The 25,474-nt window shown below is 37.8% G+C and overlaps 1 protein-coding gene across 1 annotated transcript in view; it reads left to right on the top strand.

Moving 5' to 3' along the window:
- LOC127640422 (neuron navigator 2-like) overlaps window positions 1-25,474 on the top strand; it is an 82,758-nt gene that overhangs the window by 5,681 nt on the left and 51,603 nt on the right. Inside the window, exons 2-12 of the mRNA XM_052122989.1 lie at window positions 797-914; window positions 1,375-1,427; window positions 1,684-1,756; window positions 3,069-3,333; window positions 4,459-4,527; window positions 4,944-5,086; window positions 9,017-10,004; window positions 11,006-11,115; window positions 14,857-14,968; window positions 16,395-16,736; window positions 23,926-24,048. Of these exons, the coding sequence (XP_051978949.1) occupies window positions 797-914; window positions 1,375-1,427; window positions 1,684-1,756; window positions 3,069-3,333; window positions 4,459-4,527; window positions 4,944-5,086; window positions 9,017-10,004; window positions 11,006-11,115; window positions 14,857-14,968; window positions 16,395-16,736; window positions 23,926-24,048 (2,396 nt within the window). The remainder of the gene's footprint in view (window positions 1-796; window positions 915-1,374; window positions 1,428-1,683; window positions 1,757-3,068; window positions 3,334-4,458; window positions 4,528-4,943; window positions 5,087-9,016; window positions 10,005-11,005; window positions 11,116-14,856; window positions 14,969-16,394; window positions 16,737-23,925; window positions 24,049-25,474) is intronic.

The raw sequence follows: 25,474 nt of genomic DNA, 5'->3' as shown, positions 1-25,474 counted from the left end.
ATTACTCATACATTTCATTTCGAAATGTGCTATGTATACTGTACAACATATGGAAATGTCCTGTATTCATGGAGTACCTGTATGACCTGCATTTGCCAAAATATGTAGGATGCAAGTATGCAGTGCTCTCAACTTGACCTTCTATGAGGAAGCACTATTAACCATTTTTTTTTTTTTTTTTAAATCTCCACCTTGTCTCATTATTTGATCAGACTGCCAAAAATAATTCTTACAAATATTTGACAAATATATTTGTTTCAACTTGTGTTTATTGTAGTATAGACTTGGTACTGAAGGACCATTACCTTTGACATCTCTAGGGACTATAGTAGGATATTACACTCAGTTTGGGAACCACATTTTCAAAAGCACATCTTAAGGAAATTGTGCTTCTTTCTTGTCAAAAAAAGTAAAAAAGGTAAAAAAAAATCCATTCCAAACTGATTCTTCCATTTATTTTTGTTTTAATATTTGCTGTTTAGTGTAGTGCCTCACATTTGTGGAAGTAACACTATTATGAAACCACATATCTGTTATGTTTTAAATAAGAATACAGATTTATTACACAGTGGTGTTATTAAGTAATAACATTTTCAAGCTGATTCCAGACTTTTTGACAACCTGCTTTTATTAATACTTCATATATATTTCCCTGTCAACACTCTAATATTTATGTGGTAGTTGATGGACCTCAATGTGGGATTTGTCTTTCATTCATATAAGAGCTCAACCCAGAGATAGATGTTAAGTACCACTTTGTCATTCTGCCTCTCTCCATCTCCCTTCAAATAAATAGATTTACGCAGATTGGGCCAACCACTACCTCGCCAAGTCTGGACACAAGCGCCTGATTAAAGACCTGCAACAGGATGTTGCAGATGGTGTATTGTTGGCAGAAATCATTCAGGTTGTAGGTAAGATTAAACATGATATAAATTAATTTTCCATACACAAAACACTTTACTTCTCTTGGAAAAATATTTAAACATAAAACCTACAATTTGGCTCCACTGTACTGGTAATTCTATCCATAATGAGGAGATACAGGGGAAGAAATAGCCACACATGAGTATCTAGTGTTTGGCTGTTATTTGGAATCGGTCTGAATGTGCTCTGAAGCTGTTTTATAAGATCGGTTTATGAGAAGGGGTCATTTGTGGGCAGATTATGAGGCTGCGAACCTAGTTGTGAAAATTTTTATTAAGCCAAACTAAAATAAATGTATGCCGGAGGAGAATATGAATTCCTATTCTCATACGTATAATGTGCAGACCACACACAGTGAATATTGACCGCTTTACTTGTAAACCCAACTAGTTGGTGTGAAACAGCATTTTGCAAATTCAAAGTCTCTATGTTCTTCTTTTCATCCAGCTAACGAAAAGATTGCAGATATTAATGGATTCCCTGAGAGCCACTCTCATATGGTAGGTCATATGTTTTTTTTGGTGTATTGCTTTGTATCTAATCCCAGAAGAGCCAAACCACAGGTCTGTAAAACACAGAGCTGCCCTATTTTACTAATTGTAGACCCGATTGTAGTATGCAAGCCAGCCATGGAAGGATTTTTTTTCAGAGTGTCTGTTTAAAAGTGTGTCATTGAAATAATTGAAAAAAAAAAAAGATTATTATTGTTGATTTCAATAAACTAGCTCCTGATGTGTGTGCATCTCTCTCCCACAGATTGAGAACATTGATGCCTGTCTAGGCTTTTTGGCTGCTAAAGGGGTGAACATAAAGGGACTTTGTGCCGAAGGTGAGCCACTGGTGCTTATGACAGCTTTTTGTGGACTACAAATGTAGGCTAGACAGTCAAACCACAACCCAATTCCAAAAAAGTTTGGACAGTATGGAAAAAGCTAACAGAAACAGAAAGGATTGATTTGTAAATTAAATTCACCCTGTGCTATAGTGGAAGCAAAACAACAACACATTATATGATGTTTTACCATTTAGAAAATATACACTCATTTCAAATCAGATGATTGCAACACAATCCAAAAAAGTTGAGACTGGGGCAATTTAGGACTTATAACAATCTGACAGGTTGAAATAACAAGGTGATGTGAAACAGATGTTAAACAGGTGAAGCAATCGTGTAATCGTATATAAGGAGCCCCCAAAAAACCCTAGTTTTTCATGAGCAAGGATGGGTTGAGGCTCGCCAATTTGCCAACAGATACATCAGCAAATAGTCCAGCACTTTGAGAACATCCATCCATCCATCTATCTTCTATAGCCGCTTGTCCCATGTAGGGTAGTGGATAGTGCTGGAGCCTATCACAGCTGTCTCAGGCCGAAGGCAGGGAAACATCCTTGCTGGTGGCCAGTCCATCACAGGCTTTGAAAACAATGTTCCCTGAAGACAAATTGGAAGGACTTTGGGCATTTCATCCTCTACAGTTTACAGATTATAGTTGATAGATTCAAGGAATAGAGTCAAACCTCGGAGTGTAAAGGGCAAGGCCGAAAACCTCTTCTATATGCGTGTGATCTCCTTTCCCTCAGACGTCACTGTTTTAAAAACTGTCATTTGTCTGTAATAGATAACATGACAAGGGCTCAGGAATATTTCTGTAAAACTTTGTCAGTCAACACCTTTGATCGCTGCATCCAGAGATGCAAGTTAAGGCTTTACTAAGCAAAGCAGAAGCCATACATCAACACTGACCAGAAGCGCTGCTGAATTCTCTGGGCTCAGTCTCATTTCAGATGGAAAGTAGAACAGTAGAATTGTGTTTTGTGGTCTGACAAACCCTTTTCATGTGGAAAAAAGGTCCAAAGTGCCCATGGCATGGGTAACACATCTGTGAGGGCACAATTAATGTGTACAAATTTTGGAGCAGCACATGCTGCCATCCAGATGCCATCTTTTCCAGGGACATCCCTACATTTTCCAGCAGGACAACACTAAACCACATAAATTCACAAGATAAAACATCAAATAATGTGTTGTTGTAGTGCTTTAATGTAGAACAGGTTAAAAAAAAAATCGTTTTTATTAGCATTTTCTATACTGTGCCAACTTTAGAAAAACTGCCAATTTTAATCATTTGTTTATTTTTCAGAGATCCGCAATGGCAATCTGAAAGCCATTTTAGGTCTGTTCTTCAGTTTGTCTTGCTACAAGCAGCAGCTGCAGACTTTCAAACAGGCCTCCAGCAATGCTCCCATGCTTCATAACAACCAGGCCCACAGATGCGCCAGCCCTACCGTGCCTTCTCACACCACTCCTGGCCCCTCTCCCCACGGCTCTCCTTGTCCATCTCCCATTCACCAGCACTTCACCTTCTCCCCATGTGTACCAAAACCACAGGCTGACCTGCAGTCCAGGTATACTGTGCTCAAAATACTATTACTATATTTAATGTCTCCATAGACATAATAACAGTCAATTCACAATAATCAATCTAGAATAACAGCTGGATTGAGTGATCATTTCTCAATTTAAAAAGTAATGCACAGATAAATATTTACAGTGCATGAAGTCTAAATGTATTTAATGAAAGATCTAGAGATCCATTGTTGTTGGTTTTTCTTATTTGGGTAGGGTACAACAAGGCTAAAAGCACACCTTAAGGAAATTGTGCTTCTTTCTTGTCAAAAAAAGTAAAAAAGGTAAAAAAAAAAATATTTATTTTTACTGAAAATTGATGGAGCAACATTTGAGTGAAAAGAAATCATAACAGAAGGATGTTTCGATTAAACAAATTTTTTTTAAATTAAAAACACACTTGGGGTAAAAGGCTCCCTCATTTGGGTAAAAGGCACCTATAGGGGGTTTAAATTGATATCATGTAGATACCAGGGTAATAGTTATAGAGTCAACTAATGCAAATAATTTTGAGACAGCAAGATGCTTTTTTGAGTAACAAGTTAAGATGATACTTACTCAATATAACTACTTCAGAAAAAAGTCAACCATTTCCTGTTAATTTCAAACACATTTGATTTTTTTATTACATCTCAAGTATTCTATAAACAAACTAATCTCTATTATGATTGGAGCAGTCAATGTGAGTCCACTTTGAAAAATTTTCATAACAGATCTATTCGCCCTACTTAAAACAATGTGTTTAATAGGGGCCTTTTGCATGCAACAGAGGGGCAATGGAGAAAATGAAATCAGTGGAGCCTTTAGCCCTGTTAATTAAAATGATATAAAATGCTAAAGAAATTGTGTGAAGTATCCAACATACCATGCTTTGAAACTCTTACAATTCTGAACTGATTAAGACTTTTTATTTGTTGTTATAGTTTCAGTTGTGACCATTTCAGATGCTGTTCAGTGCTCCTCTTCTTTTTCTTCTTCATTTATTGCTTCTTATGTCATCAACATTTCTATCAATAAACTAGCTAACCCTGCATTTCCATTTCTAACAGATTATTGTCTGTTGTTGTTTTTATCTTCTGTCCATCTCTTTTTCTCTCTTCTGTCTTTTTCTCTTTATTACGAAGTCATCCATCCAAACGCTTCAGTCAGAAAAAAGCTGCCAAACTCTCAGTTGCTCAGAAAAAAAACTCTAGGTCAGCTTTCTGCATTACTATGTCCTCTCAAAACATTACACCATGCCTGATTTACATATCCTTGTCCACTCTTTGTGTGTTTGGTTGTTCGGAATATCATACAACATTGCTACTCTTAAAAGTATACTACTAATGCACAGTATGCAGTAAGCTAGTTTTCTATTTTGAACATAAACTTCTGGTCTTATTGTGATGCTACAAAGCCAATATTGTGTCCTCAGGGCTTAAGAAGCATGTGAATCCCCTTCAATGGTCATTTTGTTCTCATTCATATGATCATATATTGCTTTTAATATCATAAGGTCACTGTAGTTCATTTATAAAATTGTCTCTCCAGACTTGTGACTTGTGAGGGTAAAGATATTGTTTAAAAAAAAAAGAGGATGAATGGGTATGTTATTTCTGACTGAACTCAGGCTTCCGAGCCCCTCTGTGAAGGTGGGTGGAGCGGGTGGAGAGTGTAAACCTCGAACCTGCAACAACGCCAGCAGACGCAGCCAGAGCTTCAGCCAGTGTGACAGAATGAAACCTGCAATCTCTGCCTGTCCTCAGGAAAGAGGTGAGTAAATCGCAGTTGATTTACACAATCTCAGAACCATGCTATGTAAGAGTAAACATGCTGTCATTTAGCTAACGCTTTTTTATACAAAGCATCTTACAGAAATGTATCAGACATTTCCTGTTATAAGTTCACTCTTAGCTTTTTTTATATTTCAGTGACCAATGACAATTGAAAATGTACAAAGTGGGGGGCCTGGTTAGCTCAGTGGTAAAGACGCTGGCAACCACACCTGGAGTTTGCTATTCGTTCGAATCCCAGTTCGAATCCCAGGGCATGCTGAGTGAATCCAGCCAGGTCTCCTAAGCAACCAAATTGGCCTGGGAGGGTAGAGTCACATGGGGTAACCTCCTCGTGGTCGCTATAATGTGGTTCGTTCTCGGTGGGGCGCATGTCTCGGTGGCAACTCGTTCAACAAGCCATGTGAGAAGATGCAAATGGAAGACATAAAACCCCATTGGGAAGTGGACATGCCAAATTGGGAAAAAGGGGGAAAAGATTTACTAAGTGAGCACATATAGGTTGTCTATTCATCAGTGTGCATCCCATCACTTTTCTAAATGTTTAAGTATTGTTCTGCTGTCCGTGTTTATTCAAGGTCTGGGTGTACAGCTACTAGAACAGCTGCACGCAGTGTGAATGTTATTAATCTGAAGTGTTTAGACAGTGAGTGAAAAAGTTTTGAGATATTTGTTAAGAAAATATTCTGTGTTAAAAACAAGTGAAGCTCAATTGACAGCATTTTTAGCATAACATTGATTACCACAAAAATATATTTCTACTTGTCCCGTGGCAAAAGTCAAGGTTACAATGAGGCACTTACAATGGAAGTGAATGGGGCCAATTTTTGGAGGGTTTAAGGGCAGAAATATGAATAATATAATTTTATAAAATCTCTCATGTATTATTTGAGCTGTAAAGTTGTTTAAATTGTAATTTTTTACAGTCGTTTTAGGGTTTAAGTGGTTGTTGACATTACATCATGGCAAAGAAGTCATAAAATTGGCTATAACTTTACACAGAAAAGGTTAGTTAGTAATTTTATCACACTAAAATCATGTTCACATGCATATTGTTCATGTATTGTGGCTTTAAGTAAATATTTTAACATTCAGAAAATTGCCCCATTCACTTCATTGTAAGTGCCTCACTGCAACCCAGAATTTTTCTTTTTTTCTTTTCTTTTTTTTTTTAAGTAGTAGTAATAAACAGAGTAATAAACATTATGGCACAAATGCTGTCGATTGAGCTTAATTTGTATTGAACCCGGAATATTCCTTTAACTGACAAAGTGCCTCAGCAGTTTTTCACTTTTCTAAATGAGACCATACCTTACACTTCTATTGTTTATATATACAGTATATATAAAGCTGTTTAAAACAGACTACAGACCAATCCAACCCAACCCTTTAAAGAAAACAAATAAAGCAACTTTTTCTTTATAAATCGTTTTTCCAAATGGGGACATTCCCAAATGTTCCCAAAGGAGGATTTATTTAACTCCCTTAAAGCTAAGAACCCCACCTGAATGGCTCAGGCTATTTTCTGACATGAATTACCACCTCCAGGTTGAAGAAATATTTGAGCCAAATATTTTCTTTCTCTGAGTTCATCCCAGAGATTTTTTAAAACATACTGCAAAGAAAGCAATCCAAGCCATCCTTCAACCTCTGAGATAGATAACTGCTCATAATCTTCACAATTTTAAAATTCTGTAATTGTATACTGTGTTTTTGACACATTGTTGGCTAGCTGTCATTTCAAGTTTGGTTTACACACTTCGGTATTTAAGATATTTGAAGTTTAGGATTGATGACCTGTTGTTTCTGAATCCCATCTGGTGGTTGTTTATTCTCTAGCATTGTACATACTTGGAATTCTTGATTTAAATCCTAAGAGTAATATATATATATTTGCATTGTTTGTTTTGTATGACCAAGTTGTTTAACTGAGCGCATAGTTAGGTTGTATTCAAACTTCACAAAATCGAATTTCTTTGGATCTAAATCACATTAAAATGTTTTAGTTGTGTTACATCCCCCAGATTATGCATAATTATTGCAACTGTGCCAATAAATACATTTCAACTTTGAACATGTATGGGCTGTGTGTTTGCTTGCATGCATGCAGCTGTTTTCATTTGTGTGTGTGCACGATTGTCTGCACTCTCGGATGCACACTGCTGACACTAGTATGCTGATGATGATGTGTTTACCGCTCACTGATTCAGCTCTAGTTAGTGTGCTTGTGGCACAGCCAGTGTGGGAACAGACAAAAAGAGAGAATGACACCGCTGAAGTCAGTCATCATGACCGAAATTTTACAGAATTTGATGAAAGGATTGAGAAGATTTTCACCTGGATGGAAAAGAAGGAAGGTAGTATTGACATTAATTTTGCACAGACTTGAAATGCAGTGTTGACGCCATACAAAAGGCACACAGAGTTGGTCGTCAGGCTACGAGGTAAGCATCGCTAAACCAACTTTTAATGAAGCAGACTTGTCAATAATTTCTCACAAGACCGACTGTCAGTTAAACAGTGTTGGAAAATTGGTATTGATTTTCCACCAATGAAATCAGGGCAACTCAAAGAGACATAACAGAAACTTTTCAAATGTTGACTTACTGTAGACTGAACGAGAGGTCATCACATAACAATGCAGAATGGTTTTATTGCTTGCTTTTTTGCTTTTCAAAAAAAGAAAAAAAAAGAAAAGCTGTCTGATTATGATAATATGATAATTCTGTCATCATTTCCCCACCCTTTTCTTGTTCCAAACCCATATAAAGTTTTTCTCTCTATAAACATAAAAGGATGTTGTTCAGGTTGTAATTCTTAGTTACCTTAAACTTTCATTGCATATTTTGTTTCAAATGAAAGTGAATGGTGACTGAGGCTAACATTCTGCATAACATCTACTTTTGTGTTCCATGAAAGAGAGAACGAGTTTGGAACAACATAGTGGTGAGTAAATTATGACAGAATTCTCATTTTTGGGTGAACTGTCAACAGTGCTTTTCTAACTGCTTTTAAACTTTTACGCTTCATTAAATTACGTAGTTTAGAAGGTCCAAAAGGTCCCTCAACAATGTCTTGTTTGTCATGCACCATTGAGCACACCTTTGGTTCTCAAAAATAAATATAAATGCATCCCTTAAAATACTTGGATTTTTCCTCTTTAAAGTTCATGCTTTTTTCCCTCAGTATTTTGTTTAATACTCATACACTTTGTCCAAATATCATATTTTCAGAATCACAAGTGTGTCACACTTGTTAATGTCCATGTGTAACAGCTTAACTGCACTTTCTAGGTTTTGATAGATTTGACCCACTTTCTTAGTGCCAGAGTGGCTATTTTGCCTCTCTACTTGGCAAAATGCCTGTTAAAGTAAGTTAAAAGTTCAAATGTCAGATCAAACAATGCATACATTAATAATCCTATTTTGGGAGGGTTGGACATTTTCTACAGTTTGTATTATAATTTATGGGAATAACTTGTAATGAACTATCGATGTAAAGGTATTATGCCATATTATTTTGGAAATCCTTCAAATTATGAATTTTTAAAGATTCCGGGAAACAGACGTGTCAAATTGGAAAAAGACCCAGGTGGACAGCCAGTATTTGATTTGATCTCCCAAAACTGTGAGCACCACCACATTTAACTAAACACAAACCTTTATTTGGTTGTCTTGGACTGTAATTAAAAATAACTGGATCTTTTGTCTTTAGCCAGCAGACATCATTCAGATTAGACAAACCTTTGTGTGATTGTGAAATCCTTGGTCCTCACCATCAGCTGTATGCTGATTGGCAACATGAACGTTAACTTGTGAAAAAATTGAAAAACATTTTTTGCAATGCACAGTAACAGTTGTTATTAGCAGCTTATAAGATGTCACATTAATGTATATTTCTACACTTACAGAGAAAACAACCCCATCCCCCATGATGGTTGAACATGGACCCATCATTTCCTCCATACCTCCACCCAGTAACACCAGCAGCAGTAGCAACATCACAACTAACAAATCTAAACCCTGGAGAAGCAAGTCTCTCAGCACTAAACACTCTGCCACCTACTCAGTGGTCACTGTTAAAGAGCCACCCTCAGCTTCTCTTGAGGTTCCTCCAAAGGTGATTGCCCAGAAGTCCATGCTGGAGAAGCTCAAGCTCTTCAACAGTAAATCGGGCCCCAAAACCTCCAAGACAACCAGTACGGAAAATCTGGAAGCTCTGGAAACAGTGGAAGACCAAGTTCAGATCTGCCCCATCTACCCTGAGAACCAACGCCCAGTGACCCCCAGCAGCTCCAGTAGCTCCAGTCCCAAGCTAGCCCTAAAGACCATTGCGCAGTTGACAATTGGTAGGGCTTTAGCACCCAAAATAACCTCAGCAAAGGCAGAAAAAAACAAAGTCAAAGACAAGTTGAAAAATAAAGAGAAAGACAAGCTCGGCAAACAAGTTAAAGAATCAGACAACACTAGAGGACAAACCAAAACTGAGGGATATGCTGTATCTGAGTCTAAGAAGTCCATTCCCATAAGAAACAAAGTCAGCAACAGTGCGAAGAAAGATATTGCCATATCGGCCATGAGTGGCATACCCAAACCAAGCCAGGCAGGGAAGGGTTCAGCTGCAAATATGAATATTGTGCCACCCACTTTGGGTGCAGCAGGAGAATGGATACGGAACGAAAAGGTGGTAGGTTTGTCTGTACTTAAGGGCAAGAAGCACAACAGACGATCCAGCTCTACATCTAGTTTGGTGTTATCAGAAGGGAAAAGTTGCCAAGACCCCGCTACTGGGGCTCAGACCCACACAACCGCCAACAATACAGTCAGTGTGCAACTTCCACAGCTCCAGCAACAATGCAGTCATCCCAATACTGCCACGGTCGCTCCATTCATGTACAGGTGATGACCATTGTAATGAGTAATTGTATGTTTTTTCACAAAGCGTACTATTAAAGGGTTTGTTCACCCAAAAATGTAAATCCTCTCATGATTTACTTACCTTTAAACCATCGCAGATGTGAATGACTTTCCTTCTTCAGCAGAACCAAAGTGAATATTTTTATAAGCAGATTTCAACTCCGTTTGTCCATACAATGCATGTAAATGTATGCCATCAGGCTGCTGGCTCTTTGATGCTCCAAAAAGCATATTTAGGCAGCATATAAGTAATCCTTCAGTAAAGACTTCAGTCGATCATTTAATGTCTTCTGTAGCAAACGGATAGGTATGTATAAGAAACAAATCGATAAATTAAATGTTTTTAACTTTAAATTGTTGATTACATCCAGCGCTGTATTTCAGTTTGAAATGAACAATCTAGTGTTACGTTCGTTCCTCAGTTGTGTACAAAGCGCGCTTCCTACTTCTCGCGTGAACGCACCATTGTGCTTCCATCACTGATACATTGACTGCTGGCTGGTAGTGATTTATATAGTTTAATATAGTTAATAAAGTTTTAATTATCGATATGTTTCTTTGTTTTAAAGCCTGACTGTGTCATTTCTGACCCACTAACTCATACCAAATTGAACTGTAACAAATAGCATTGTTTTCAAACAGCTTTCCCAAATCTGAAAAAAAAAAGAAAAGATAGCCCCTCCCCAAATTCTTGCTATTGTTTGAGTCAGAGTTGCTGCATCTGGCTGGATGGGCCGCTTTCTTGAAAAATCAACCTACAAATTGCTCACTTATTTAGTTGTTTCTGCATATTAAGCTGGAATACAAGAAAGTGTTTTAACCTGGAAAAAGTTACTTGCTTCTGCTAATACATATTGCCCCACCTTGTGGTAATATAATGAATTCTTTCCTGCACATGCTATATGACAACCAGTTTCTGAATACATTTTTGTCATACTGTCTGTAATGAATTTGAGCCAGAAGTTTGCTCTGTCTCTCTGTAGGTCTCAAACAGAAATTGATAAGACAGGGCTAATGGCAGGAACAGATGAAAGGAGGGAAAGAACAGTCCTACGCAGTAAATCCATCCATACTTCTCTGGAGAATCTAACAGGTACACTTTAGTGAGCATATAGATTCACAATCTAGTATTTAACAGGTACTTTTCAGCATGAAACATTTAAAGCTGCAACATGTAACTAATTAGCACGTTTATGCTTAATAAGCCGACAACGTGTGTGGTCAAGTAAACGCATGAAGCAGCATTTCTTTATTGCTGTAAGGTCATAAACGGTGTAAGAATGAACCAATCCACATGGGTAAATTTTTGCCCATTATGCCAATTTCACATTGCATGTCAACACCTTAAATGGCATTCTTACTGGCTTATCCAATGTGTGCATGTTTTGCGCATGCCTCTTCGCGGCTTTACGTCAAAAGTGGAGAATAACACCGTTATTTCAAATGTCACGTAAAGTGGATTTCTTTGTTTGACTGACTTTTTAAATAAGCAGATTTTTTTGATAGTCAACGTGTTGATGTGCTTGTAAACGGGCTCAATAGCCCATTGTTTAGAAAACAGGTTGTCCTGCTCCCAACGCATGCTATTGGTTGCACCAGAAATGTATAACAGTGTTTTGAAAGTGACACATGGTGAAATTTACCTTTTGAATGGCTTACTTGTAGTTGTCTCTAAACATAAGTTTGGGACAGAAGAAAGTATTTTAACATTGAAAAGTTTACACACATCAGGTTTAAGTTATTTTTAAAATGTGTAAGTGTTGTTTGCTTTCAATAATTACATGGTAAAATGTTACAAGATAAATCTCTTGACTTGAATACACCTTTGTTCATTTAAATATTTGCTCTAACCTGCTGAGCTCCATGTGTTAAGAAATTTTGATGGCCAGAAGAAGGTTTTATAGAAGGTATTATACAATATCATATTTGTTCAGTGTGTCTTTTAGGTATGAAAACACTGTTCATTTGTGAATTAGTGAGCAGTGTTTTCCGAACTCTGAGGCCAATGTCAGGCCAGACAGAGAGTGAAAAAGAAAACATAACAGCACTCATCTGCATGTAAAAGGCTATGGATGTCAAGGAGTTTCCAAGGTCTACCAGCATGTGGGTGTCTGTTTGTGTGTGTGTGTGTGTGTGTGTGTGTGTGTGTGTGTGTGTGAGCAGATCCTTTCTCAGTTTGTCAGAGCTCCGTGCAAGAGAAAAACTCCTCTCCACAGGGGAAGTTCACTGTGCTGGTGTGGGTATGAGAGTTGTATTGCAATTTCCTCTCTCTTTTCTATGGAGGACAGGAAAAGGCTGGATTGCCGTCACAAGAGCTTCTTTCATGAATCAATCGGGACATTCTCTGAAAACAACTCAGAATGTGTCAGAAAGACCATTTATCCATCTTTAGTAGTAGTGTAGGAGAGTCAAAGACAAACACGTTACCCAAAGAAAGTGTGCAAGGAAGGACAGTAGTTCCTCTCTGGAGTCTTCTCAAGACTGAAGCTGACACAAGAGACTACCACTGGAACAAAACCGAACTGAACTATCATCTTAATGGACCAAATGAGCAGTCAAAGTCCATTGGAGTCCCCTGTTAGAATCAGAAGAGCAGGAAATGGATCTGATGAGGAAGTCTCACAAGACAAGTGCAAGGGGGTAGATACCTCTGGAAGACCACCATGGCCATCTGTTGAGGAGGTGAACACACTCAGTTGCATGCATCAGCTGCACCTGAATCAGCACAAGTGGGTATGGGATGGCATTGCACAAGTTAACGAGGAGATCCTTCTAACCATATTGGATATTTTTAAGAAGCATAGAAGTAAGTGTTTGTGTTTGTGGACGTGAATTTCAGATGACTTGATTGCAGTGTACACCAGCAGTGTTTGGGAAGGTTACTTTTAAAAGTAACTTTTTAGAATATTGCATTGGGGGCCTGGGTAGCTCAGCAATTAAAGACGCTGACTACCACACCTGGAGTCGCAAGTTCAAATCCAGGGCGTGCTGGGTGAGTCCAGTCAGGCTTCCTAAGCAACCAACTGGCCCGGTTGCTAGGGTGGGTAGAGTCACGTTGGGCTAACCTACTCGTGGTTACAATAATGTGGTGGGGCGCATGGTGAGTTGTGCGTGGATGCCATGGAGAATAGCTTGAAGCCTCCACACACGCTATGTCTCCGTAGTAAGGCGCTCAACAAACCACGTGATAAGATGCATGGATTGACGGTCTCAGATGCGGAGGCAACTGAGATTCGTCCCCCGCCACCCAGATCGAGGTCACTACGCCACCACGAGGACTGCATTGGGAATTGGCCATGCCAAATTGGGGAGAAAAGGGGAGAAAACTAAAAAAAGAAAAAAGAATATTGCGTTAGTCCTTAAAAAAATTACTTAATTAAATAAAAAGTAATTCTTTATGGAAAGTAAAGTGTTACTTTACTTTTGAGTTACATTTTTTCACAGCCACTTTCTCTTCTGCTATGCATTCCATTCAAATAAGCCATGCATTGCATACAAGAGACATTGAAGGTACTTTAAGTCTTATTTTTATCATTATATTCTTTGGCTTTTTGACACTTTTAATTAATAGCAGAGACCAACTTTGCATGTTGTCAAAGTATGTACTGCATTTGATGAAGAACATACTTGTCGGCCATTAATAACTACATTCTTTAGGTTTGCAGGCGAGTAGTATGAATACATTCCTAGACATACTTCATCCGGTAATGAGAGCATTGTCCCGTGGCCCGAATATATGACGTAGTAACAATAACTACGAAAATAATTTTAACAAGTACAATTTAACCACAAATAAAAAATGTCTTTGTGTATATACGAGAAAACGACAGCAACTGTCTCGTGGTTCTCTGGCATTTTAAAAAATTCACAGTTTTGAATATGACATGGTATTAGGATTAGTAAAGTGTCCAGTGGATGCACACTTCAGAATCTCGTGAGATGTAGTATGTCAACTGGGTATTTCTCAAAGTACTCAATTGATATACTGTTTTTGGTATATTGTATAATATGGGGAGAGGGAATGAGAATACAACAGCAAGATTCTCTTCATCTGTTTCTCTGCCAATACAGTTTTTTTACCTTAAAAACAGACAATTGACTATAGATGAAGACTTTCGTGCTAACGTTGCTATCTGGCATACATTTCAAAATGCGGCAACATGAAATCAAACTTGTGTAGCTAGATGCATTTGCATTAAAAATTTTAGTGATGCAAAAAATTATGTTTTCAGGAAGGTGGGTCTCTTTTTTTAGAGGTCTACTGAGGGCCTAGATGGCCAAGAGTTAGCATTAGCATTAGCATGTGGTTCTGAAAGAGGCTGTTTGTGCTCTCTCTGCCTTCAGGAATGTACTGTACCTCAACACTCGTTGTCTTGCACGTTTTACATAATGTGTGAGGGTCTGTGAATGTGTTGGTGTGTGTGTACACCACTCTGTACCTCCTGAGCCCCTTGTGGACCCCTCATGATCAGTAAACAGCCCTTAATCCATCTGGCCAAATCCCCTCACACCTCTAGCATACAGTGTGTTTCTTTTTAAGCAGCAGTTGGCTAACGTTTCATATGTTGAAACTGCATCAGGAAAACAAAAAGCTCTTTTAACAAGCACTGGGAGATTTAAACTCATGCTTCCTAATAAGCAAACAGGGGAGAGTTAGCACCGTGGTGCCAATACATAATCTGGAATTGCTTCATGTACATTATCCCATGATTCTCTGGATTTAGGAGCATTTTTTAAGCATTTTAAATGTGTAAATGTTTGTGATCAGACATGTTTTAGAGTTACTGGAGCAGGCTGTGGTGAAGTTGTGTGATGAAAAGTCTGGTTTCCTCAGGTGAAGATTCAGAGGCGAAAAGACTACGTACTGCAAAAAACATTGCTGATCTGAGGCAAAACCTAGAAGAAACTATGTCCAGCCTACGGGGAACAACTCATTTCAGTCACAGGTAGGACTGGTGTGTATGAGTTTGTGTCTTTACTTATGGGTGTTTGACAGATATGCATTAAAAATTGGGTTTATTTAATTATTATTATTTTTATTTTTTTTTTACAAAAAAATTTTGTTTTGTTTTTCAAAGAATAAGATTATGTTTTTCATAATCTTAAAAATCTTTTGATCTAAAGGCTTATGCTTCAATGCTTATGCTCCAACGCTAATTGGTTTACGAATGAATTTACCAATGAAAACTAAAATTATATTTAATATTTGTAAAATATTTAAAATTTATTTTAATGGATGAGTTGGACCTAAAATAAACTGAATGCATAATGATCACATTTTGTAAATTGATACTAAAAAGTCAAAGATATAGTGTTAAATAAAAAACAAAATATCTGTTTGCCTTGATAGTTTGTACATAATCACACAAATTTTAAAACATTTTAATCAGTCACCCGTTAATTATGAAATGGCATTGAAATACTGTATATTATGACACCGAGGTTTCCCTCTAGTGGTAGTTATCTCTTATTGCTCCACTGCAAGTTCATGTTCAGACTCTAAATGACTTGAGTTCAGTAGGGCTGAAGTAAAACATGACATTAATTATGACTGGGTACAGAGATCACAGCAGAGCTCAGAATGCACCCCATTGTTCATGGGTGTGTGAACTCTTTTATCTGTGGGGGATTGTGAATAGTGGAAACTCTAACTGGCTTTGAGGAAGACAGTTTGATTGGCATTAGGAGCTGTTTTGGGGGGTGTCAGGTTTTGTGTTTTCTGCGATCAGTTTGATATGTGTTTCGGCTATTCAGTGTACAAAAGCTAGCCATGAAATTGGCTGGGGGCAACCTACTGTCTGCTAATGCTAGTTAAAAAGTTTGTTTCAGTATCCCAATGAAACTCTGTCCCGACAGGATGCAGAATTGTGTTTTTCTTAATGCTACTTTTTCTTTTTCTTTGTTCGCTGTCTTTCACTCACTTTAAGAACAAAGGGAAATCCCCTTATATGTTGACGTAACATTTTCAGTCTGTTTTCTTAAAGGAATAGTTAACCCAAATTGATGATTTACTTGCCCTGATGTTGTTCCAAACCTGTAGGACTTTCTTTCTTTTTTGTGGAACACAAAATTGTTAGTTCGTACAATGAAGGCGAATAATAATAATAATAATAATAATAAAAAAAGCCATGAAAGTACAAAAAATATCTGCTATATTTCTGCTATATTCCAAGTCTTCTGAAGACATACTATAGCTTTTTGTGTGAAGCAGACTGCAAATCTTTGTCCTTTGTAACTCTCAAATCATGCTCCTACCTACCTACCTACCTCTTTGTCTATCTGTCCGTCCGTCCCTATTTAAACTGAGATCTGTGAGTGTATGAATATGTCATTAACATCTCATGTATTCTCTCTCTATCAATCACCTTCCAGTGCCCTGGAAACGACCTTTGACAGCACCATAACCACAAAGATCAATGGGAGGGCCTTGCTTGCCCTTAGTCCACGCCCAGCTTCTGCATTGCCATGGCGACTGGGCTTGTCTAGCCCTCGCCTGCAAGCTGGTGATGCCCCCTCCTTAAGGAACACATTCATGCTCCATGGTAGTGGCTGTGGGCACACAAACAGACATCAGACCTGCACACACAACCTAGGCAGCCTTGAATGCTCAGACAACGTGGAGGAGATGGAGGGTGTTGCAATGGAAAAACTGGGGTACATGAGTGATGGAGACATCCTTGGAAAATCCATGAGAGTGGATGGTGTCTCTACTGGGTAAGTGAGGATTGCAAAGTTTTTCAACAATACATAAAGCATATTAATATACAGTATATGATTACTGAGAGAATTTATTGATTATCATAAGACAGCATCTCCCTGCACCTACCACTGGATGGCACTATTTAGTTAGTCCTTATTTCTGGAATCAACAAGCAACTCACAAAATAATGTATTATTTATATTTTTAGAAAAACGTTCTCTTTTTAATTGTTAAGCGTGTAGTTTTTGTAGTAACACTCTGATTGCTCAACCAATGGCAGACAAGGGAGTTTAAAAAAAAAACATGTTACAAAATTGTTTTTGCAATTCTGTTAAAGGGATAGATCAACCAAATATGAAAATGTTCTTATTATTTACACACCCTCATGATATCCCAGGTGTGTATGACTTTCTATCTTCATCAGAACACATTTGAAGAAAAATGTAAAATATAGTAGGTCCTTAAAATGCAAGTGAATGGTGATCAGATTTTTTAAGCTTCAAGAATTACAGACAGTTAGCATAAATGTCATCCATACACCTCCAGCTGTTAAATTAATGTCTTCTAAGCAACATGGTTGCTTTTGGTGCAAAAAGATAAATATTTCAATACTTTAATCTATTTAATCTACTTTAATCGCTTTGGCATTTGAAACACGTGAGAACTGACCCTCGTGAGTCAAAGCCGGAATACAGCGCTGTTTAATAGTGATAAGGGGGGTGCCTGGGTAGCTCAGCGAGTATTGACGCTGACTGCAACCCCTGGTGTCGCGAGTTTGAATCCAGGGTGTGCTGAGTGACTCCAGACTGGTCTCCTAAGCAACCAAATTGGCCTGGTTGCTAGGGAGGGTAAAGTCATGTGGGGTAACCTCCTTGTGGTCGCGATTACTGGTTCTCGCTCTCAATAGGGCATGTGGTAAGTTATGCGCTAATAGCAGAGAGTAGCATGAGCCTCCACATGCTGGGAGTCTCCGCGAGTGTCATGCACAACAAGCCACGCAATAAGATGCACGGATTGACTGTCTCAAAAGCGGAGGCAACTGAGACTTGTGTGGAATCACAACCCGGCCCCTCCCTCCGCCCCGTCACATTCCTCCCTCGATTTCTCAGGCCAGGGAGTCCCTGGCATGACACACCAGCTACCTGGATAAGGGGAGGGAAACCAAAACAAATTTGGCACCTACACCCCGTAACAGCGATCGTGCCAAATTAACAATACATTTAAAAAAAGAGAGGGAAAGGCCAACAAAGGGCTGTGGGAGAGAGCGAAAAAAAACAAAAAAAACACTTACTCTCCTCCAACCTTCAACGGATGACAGCCACACCTACCCGGACGGATCGGAGGCAGTCTTCCGGCCCCCGGCAGACAGAACACCCCACCACACTCTCGAGAAACAGAAGGGATCTCCCGGTCATGACCCGGCCCTGCCCTCCGCCCTGTCACGGTGAAATTAGGTCCGTATCATGGCAATGCGAATACGTCACATGTGAGACTGTGTGATCTCCACCCTCTCGTGAAGCTTAAGGGCCGTTACATAGTCAACGCGAGCAACGCGAGCAAGTAACGCGAGTGACGCGAGCGACGCGCTCCCTTTCATAGTCTAAACAGTGGACGCAAGCAGACGCACGCGTCACGGGCGATGCGTGAAATGCAATACACCGCTCCCGCAACAGGGGGTAGTAGAGTCTGGTGATATTAGTAGAGTCGGGTCACGTAATATTCACTTTTTGTGCGCCCTAGTAAACCTGTCACGGGCACTTTTCCAGTACGTTTTCACCTTATCTATGGTCTTTCCCATCGCGGTTGCAACCTTCCTCCAGGCATTTTCCAACGCTATTTTATTGGAGTGTAATTGCGACGTAACTGTCATATAAATGCGGATGTATGCGTATAAGCTCGCGATAATTTTTCCTCTTCGCCGCCATTGTATTCAAATCTTCTGTAAACATAATATACTTGAATTAATTTAAAATACTTGCAATGTCGCCTCCACCGACAACGCATAGTATTGCGTGCATCGGTGCGTCGCGTATCAAAAACTAGGACGACACATTTGGCTACGCATCGACACATAATGGCGGCCGAAGCGTAGCGACGCGTAGCCTTTCAGACGCGTACGCGTACCGATGCGTCGACTATGTAAGGGCCCTAAGTGATGATTTAGAGTTAAATAGTACTTGAATATTGAGCTTTTTTCACAACAAAAGCGATCGTATCACTTTTGAAGACATTAATTTACCGCTGGAGTCCTATCGATGACGTATATGCTGACTGTCTGAGATTTTTGGAGCTTCAAAAATCATATCACCATCCACTAGCATTTTAAGGATCTACTGTGCAGAGATATTTTTAAATTTTTCTTCAAACGTGTTCTAAGAAAGAATATTATACACACCTGGGATATCTTGAGGGTGAGTAAATAGTAAGAGACTTTTCAGTTTTGGTTGAACTATCAATTTAAGTAAAGCTAGTGATGCAGAAATTATCACCACAACCCATATTTTTCACTTTTGGATTTTGAATAATAAACAGATATGGGAGTGTTCCCATAAAAAAAATTGGATGGACGTTTTTTAAATAGTTTGTAAACCATAAAACTATTTTGGATAAGTAAACTTTTAATTAAAGGTGCCAAAATGTACAATTTGCTTCCTTAACAAGTTTTGTTTTGTTTGTTTGTTACATTAAAAAGTGTGTGCATGCTGTCTTTGAGTGTGTGATTATGTATAGTGCAGAGGCTCGGACCATATTGTGCAGAAATCCTTGTTCCATGAGTGGCTAACCGCATCTTTTTAGCATGTAATCATACAATGCCGATCCAGCTTTCTTTATTCGCTTCACTCTGTCATTGTGTCATTCACCAGGAGCTCTGGCAATTTCTGCTTGCATGCTTAAAGTCTGTATTCCCTAGTATAAAACATACTTGTGTGGTTTGTGGCAACATCCAAATGACAGTTTTTGGATGAACTCTTGGCCTTGTCTGTTCCATGAATAGTTTTAAACGACAACTGACATGGAAATCAGCTTAAATGAAGAATTCACCCAAAGAATAAATTTACGACCGATAATGGATTCAGCAGATTACAAAAATGGGGGGGGCTTAGTTCTGATTAATTGGACGATTCATTGAATTGGTGTTAAAATTGTAAATATAAATAAATACAAAATATTAAATTAAAACATTTAATGTTATAATTAAAATTATTAATTATTCATAATTACTTATAATTAAAGTAATACTTATAGTTAATATTGTTATTATTATAAATTAATGCAAAAATATTACAAATTAACGAATCGATATATTTATGACTACATGTAATAATAATGGTGATGTTGTTAATTGTTTAGCATAGTCACATGTCACAAACACCCAGGAGGAGTCAGTGATTGTTTTTATTTCACCTCTAGTGGCCGCTGTCATACTCTAAAAACCCTCCTGTGTTGACAACAGTAAAACTGAAATATTGGTGTTCATTTTAATGATATCTGATAGTTCCAAAAGCTCTTTTCAGTGCTGATTAATCAGCAAAAATAATAAACATTTAGTCTGTTAATGTGTACATTACCATTAGTCTCTAATAATGAGCCAGTCTACTGTATGATAAATACTGTGGCTAGAATTTTGAGAGCCCTCAGTGCTCTTTCCATTTAGCAATTATTTTGTGCGGATGTCTGTTGTCAGCTGTTCATTTCACTGTCTGTCAGTGCATGCAACATGTAGACTGTGGAAGAGAACTGGAGTCAAGGGTCATGGGAAATATTCATGGTTGGATACTGAGAGAGGATGAATATTTGAATATTTGGGGCACAAAGAGAGAGAGGGCAAAAGAAAAAGAAAGCATTCAGGATTAAGTATTTACCTCACAGAGATGCATGTTAGCTGAATCTCATGGAAAAATCAGTAACCTCTTGACCCTGTGCTAGAGATATGAGGTTACATCCAAATATGAAAGTATGACTAAATTCATAAACGCACTACATGTAGCATTGTAGAGTCATAATCTTTTCCCCTGTCTTGGTGAAACAAGAATCAGAAAGACACCTTTTATTGAATTCTCACATTCTTTTTGCTCAGTACTGAATTCTTGTTAGTAATTCTAATACCAGAAGAAACTCTTTGGGAGACATTTGATCATAGTTGGAAAGCTTTTAGGGCCACTTACTGTGACCATACTGTCTATGGGTGAGTTTTTTACTGGCTTATCTCAGTGCTTATCAAGTGAAATAGACAATTCATTGGGAATTAATGTGGGGTGGGACTTTTATCCATTGGAATTTGATTGGATAGAGAATGTAAGGCTATGATATAACTAGTTAACATAATTTATGCATTTATTTAAAAAGTTATTATTATTGATTTCATGATGTTTTGCTAGTGATCTAACCTTGTTCCTCTGTTCATCTACCATTCTTTTAAGACAAGATGTTAAATGACATATAGAGGGGTTACCAGGCCAGGGCAAATTAATAACCTGCTTGCACCAGAGTGTTTTACTGGTCTAGTCAATGTTAACAAGACTTTGTTGCTCAGTAACCAATGTTAAACTGCACCAATGGCCCCAATTAACACACCTGTCATGGAGGTATATCAAATTTAATATTTTTTAAGCATTGAACTCAAAACATTAAAACTTAAAAGCACTGCACAATCATAAATATCTCCTACAAAACATACTGTGGAAATGCTATGTTGTATTTATTGTATTAAATGGCAATGCAATGCTACTTTGATATACACCATGCTGCTTTATGTTTGCCATTTTCATATACCATGGTATTTAAAGGGTACTTGTAAGGTACTTGGCATTACCATCATGGTAGTGTCCAAAACACATGGCATTTTCATGGTAAGACGATAGTGCTTTTATGTAAGTAACTGTGATAACATTTTGATAAAAGGCAACCTTTGACTCAATAAGACTATTACCACATGCTATAGAGCATTTATTCTAAAATAAAGTAACTTTAAACACATTTAAAACAATAAATAATTGTAATCAAGGGACACCTAAGTTGAAGCATGCAGTTCATGTCACTAAAACAGTGATATTACATATTAACATTCATAGTGGAAGCTCAAAAGCCACTTAATGCACCAAATTTTTTGTCCTTTGCTGGCTTCCAAATCCTTGCTAGATGTCTGGAAAAATATGATCAGTAATAAAGGATTGCACAATGTTAAGCTACTGACTAAATAAGTTATCTGAAAATAATCATACCTGATTATTTATTTGCTGCGGCTGAATGGAAAATCATAAATTATTAGTGTGGCATTTACTGTTTGGAGTTGCTCTTAAATTGCTTGTACCTATAATCCTCCCACCAGCTCAGCAGGTTTTGTCAGCAGCCCAGATGATAAAATTGTGCTGTGTGATTGTTCACAGCAGGAAATGAGAGATTAAGATGAAGGAAATGGGTCTATTAAGAAGTTTGTTTCACTATAAAAGTCAAAGAAATTGGCAAAATCCTAATAAGTTCTGGAGAGTCATAGACATTTCTATTATGACTTTAAAATGTTTCTAGTTATGCTTGCTTCTAAATATTCGGCTGCTACTAATTATTCTTTGTGAATGCAATGGTTCAACAATCTTCATCCAGTACTCAAGAACAACTGGGAAAATCGTGCAAATTCATTCATCAAAAGGTATGGGAACCCTGTAATTGAAAACGCTACACTATGCATGTCAAAATCAAATTAAACTGACAAAACATAAACTTAATCTTAAATTGGATCAGTGCAATTGCAGCTCTCCCCCGGCAGTAGTTTTAAGTGTTTGATGGATCATATTGCTTGTACCTTGATGGCAAATTACTTTTGAAAACCTGTTTAGAACATCAACTTAAATGGCTCAACAGAGCAAACAACCATCAGCCTATTGCCTCAGGTTAAATCCCAATGTCCAACCACAGCTCAACTGTTCACTTTCGCCTGTAGTCCAACCCACCAACTTCCCCTTATCTGTCTCTCTTATCCCCTCTTCTCAGTGCAGTGTGTCCTTTATTAAGAACACATAGATACTCTAAGATCACAAACACACTCGCACCTTAACAGTCAATAGACAGTCATGTGAAACCACCATGCAGACTTTATTGATGGTCACAGTCCTGGTTTGACCTTTAGGGAGGTAAGTGAATATTTGGACTTGGTTAAGATTTTGCTGGACTGATTGGATTGGTGTTAAATAGAAAAAATGTGGTCTAGTTTTCTGCTGCTTATTTGGGCTAATTGTTAACTGTTATTGAGTTAAAACATTTTAACTAGCTAATGTGTGAAAGTTTAAAAGTTCATGATAGATAGCCTATACCTCGTGAGGTTCCTTTAGGATTATAGTTTTACAGATCATGTATAGATGTGCTGAGCATATAGAGCTTACAAACTGTTGATGTTCTACAAAGCTTGAGTGTACATACAGCAAATTGTGCATGCTGTTTTCAGTACACAGAATTTCAAGTCAACATCATGGATGGTTACGTTTCAGAGAAAGACTATAAAGAGGAATTTTGCTGACAGAAAAAACAGCTTTTAATTCTTGAACAATACACTGTGATCTTAAACTACGTTTTATTTACATTTGATGTTAGATACATTACTCTTAATTAACTCTTTAAAGGGAGATCATTAATATATATTTTATGTCATTCACTTTTCTGTCACCAACTAAAGCATTACAATGAGCGTCTAAATGGGTCAATATTCAGATTGACCTACAACCACACGTTTTTGTGTGTGCTAGGCACACTCTGCATATAATAACATTATAGCACTTCTCTACTATAATGTTAACTCCAGCTGTACTACTTAAGGTGGTAAAACTGGTTTTGCCTGTGTGTTGATTTCACTAACAAACATCCCTCTTCACGCTGTTGGTATATACAGTAGATAATTGAATTCATTTGTTATGAATATGAACACTCCAAGTCATGACAGGTTGTCAAAAGAGCTGGGTAAGTACAGATCGAAAGAGTGGCATTATATTAATATTCATTTGTTCATCTCTCCCAAATACATTTTAAACTGTAGCGCTTACTGGATCATATGTTTATGCTCTATTTACAGATAAGGCATCGAATTAAACATGTAATTGCATTTCAGTTGTTTTAAAGGGCTGAAAAGGGTCCCATTTATTTCCCTCACTGTAAACTAGGAGCATTTTATTGAATACAGCATAAAGTATGACACTGTGTCGTGTGTGTCTGCAGCTATATGACGGATGGAGGGCTGAACGTTTACTCCCGGAGTGTTAACCGGGTCTTGGATGGAATGAGTGCCAGAAGAGGGACCGTACACCACTTCAATCCCAAGAGTCAAGATGATACTGACAGGTAGGACTTAACCTTTGAACTCTGTACACTTGGTTACCTGAACAGATCCACCTGTGGACACTCCTGGTTCTTCTTTGTAGACTTCACAGCATGTTCAGTAGTCAAGCTTAGGGCTGGACGATATAGCAAGATAAATACATTACATGTATACTAATACATTTGGCAGAATCTTTTGTCCAAAGCAACAAACAGTGCAAACAGTTTGTGCATTCCCTGGGATTTAAAACCATAGAGGAAACAAATACTTTCTGGGTTTTTTTCAGCATTTTAAGAATAATCAGTATCGTGATTTTTAAAGAAATCGTTCACCCAAAAATGAAATTGATCTCATAATTTACACACACTCATGCCATCCCAGATGTGTATGGAGTGGTGGTGGCGTAGTGGTCTAAAGCAAATAACCGGTAATCAGAAGGTCACTGGTTCGATCCCCACAGCCACCACCATTGTGTCCTTGAGCAAGGCACTTAACTCCAGGTTGCTCTGGGGGAATTGTCCCTGTAATAAGTGCTCTGTAAGTCGCTTTGGATAAAAGCGTCCGCCAAATGCATAAATGTAAATGTATGACTTTCTTTCTTCTGCAGAACACAAATGAAGGTTTTTAGATTAATATCTCAGCTCTGTTGGTCCATTCAATGCAATTGAATGATGACCAGAACTTTGGAAGCACATAAAGGCAGCATAAAAGTAATCCATACAAATCCAGTGGTTAAATCGATATCTTCTGGAGCAGTATGATAGTTATGCTGCCTTTTATGCTTTTTGGAACTTCAAAGGTTTGGTCACCATTTGCTTTCATTTTGTGGACCTACAGAGCTGAGATATACTTCTGCTGAAGAAAGAAAGTCTTACACATATGGGATGGCAAGAGGGAGAGAAAATTATGAAAGAATTTTCATTTTTGGGTGAACTATCCATATTAAGTGTTTTTTTTTTTTTTTCTGAAATGGAGATTATCCTGAAAGATTAAAAAAAGAATTATAATAATTTTAATTACTATTCAACCAAACAACCATTGTTGCCAAGTAGATTCAAAAGTTTAATTCAAATAAAATAGAGTTAAATGTAGTTGAATATAATTAAGGCATTTTTTTCAATACTGCCCAATTAATGAATCTTATATATTTGTATTTATATTCACCCATTTAACTATGCATGTAAAAAATGGAAATTCTTACCTACATATATGTTTTTATAAAAACTTGATGATGCAAATGAATCGATTTTTGTTTAAAGCACGATTTGATTAATTCAAATGGACATTTTGACCTGATTCGCAGAAAATAATTAAATTAACCAATTTACAGAATTTTTTCTGCAGAGTTTAAATCAAAGACACTATTGAAACACCTCTGTCTTTACGCTCGCATTCTCACAAGTTGCGAGAGCGAGGATTCACAAACCGTCTTCAGTAAACTTGATGGCC

The sequence above is a fragment of the Xyrauchen texanus genome, chromosome 49 (genome assembly GCF_025860055.1).
Source record: "Xyrauchen texanus isolate HMW12.3.18 chromosome 49, RBS_HiC_50CHRs, whole genome shotgun sequence".
Classification (NCBI taxonomy): domain Eukaryota; kingdom Metazoa; phylum Chordata; class Actinopteri; order Cypriniformes; family Catostomidae; genus Xyrauchen; species Xyrauchen texanus.
Note: the sequence above shows the minus strand (reverse complement) of the source record. Positions and strands in the feature narration are given on the sequence as shown.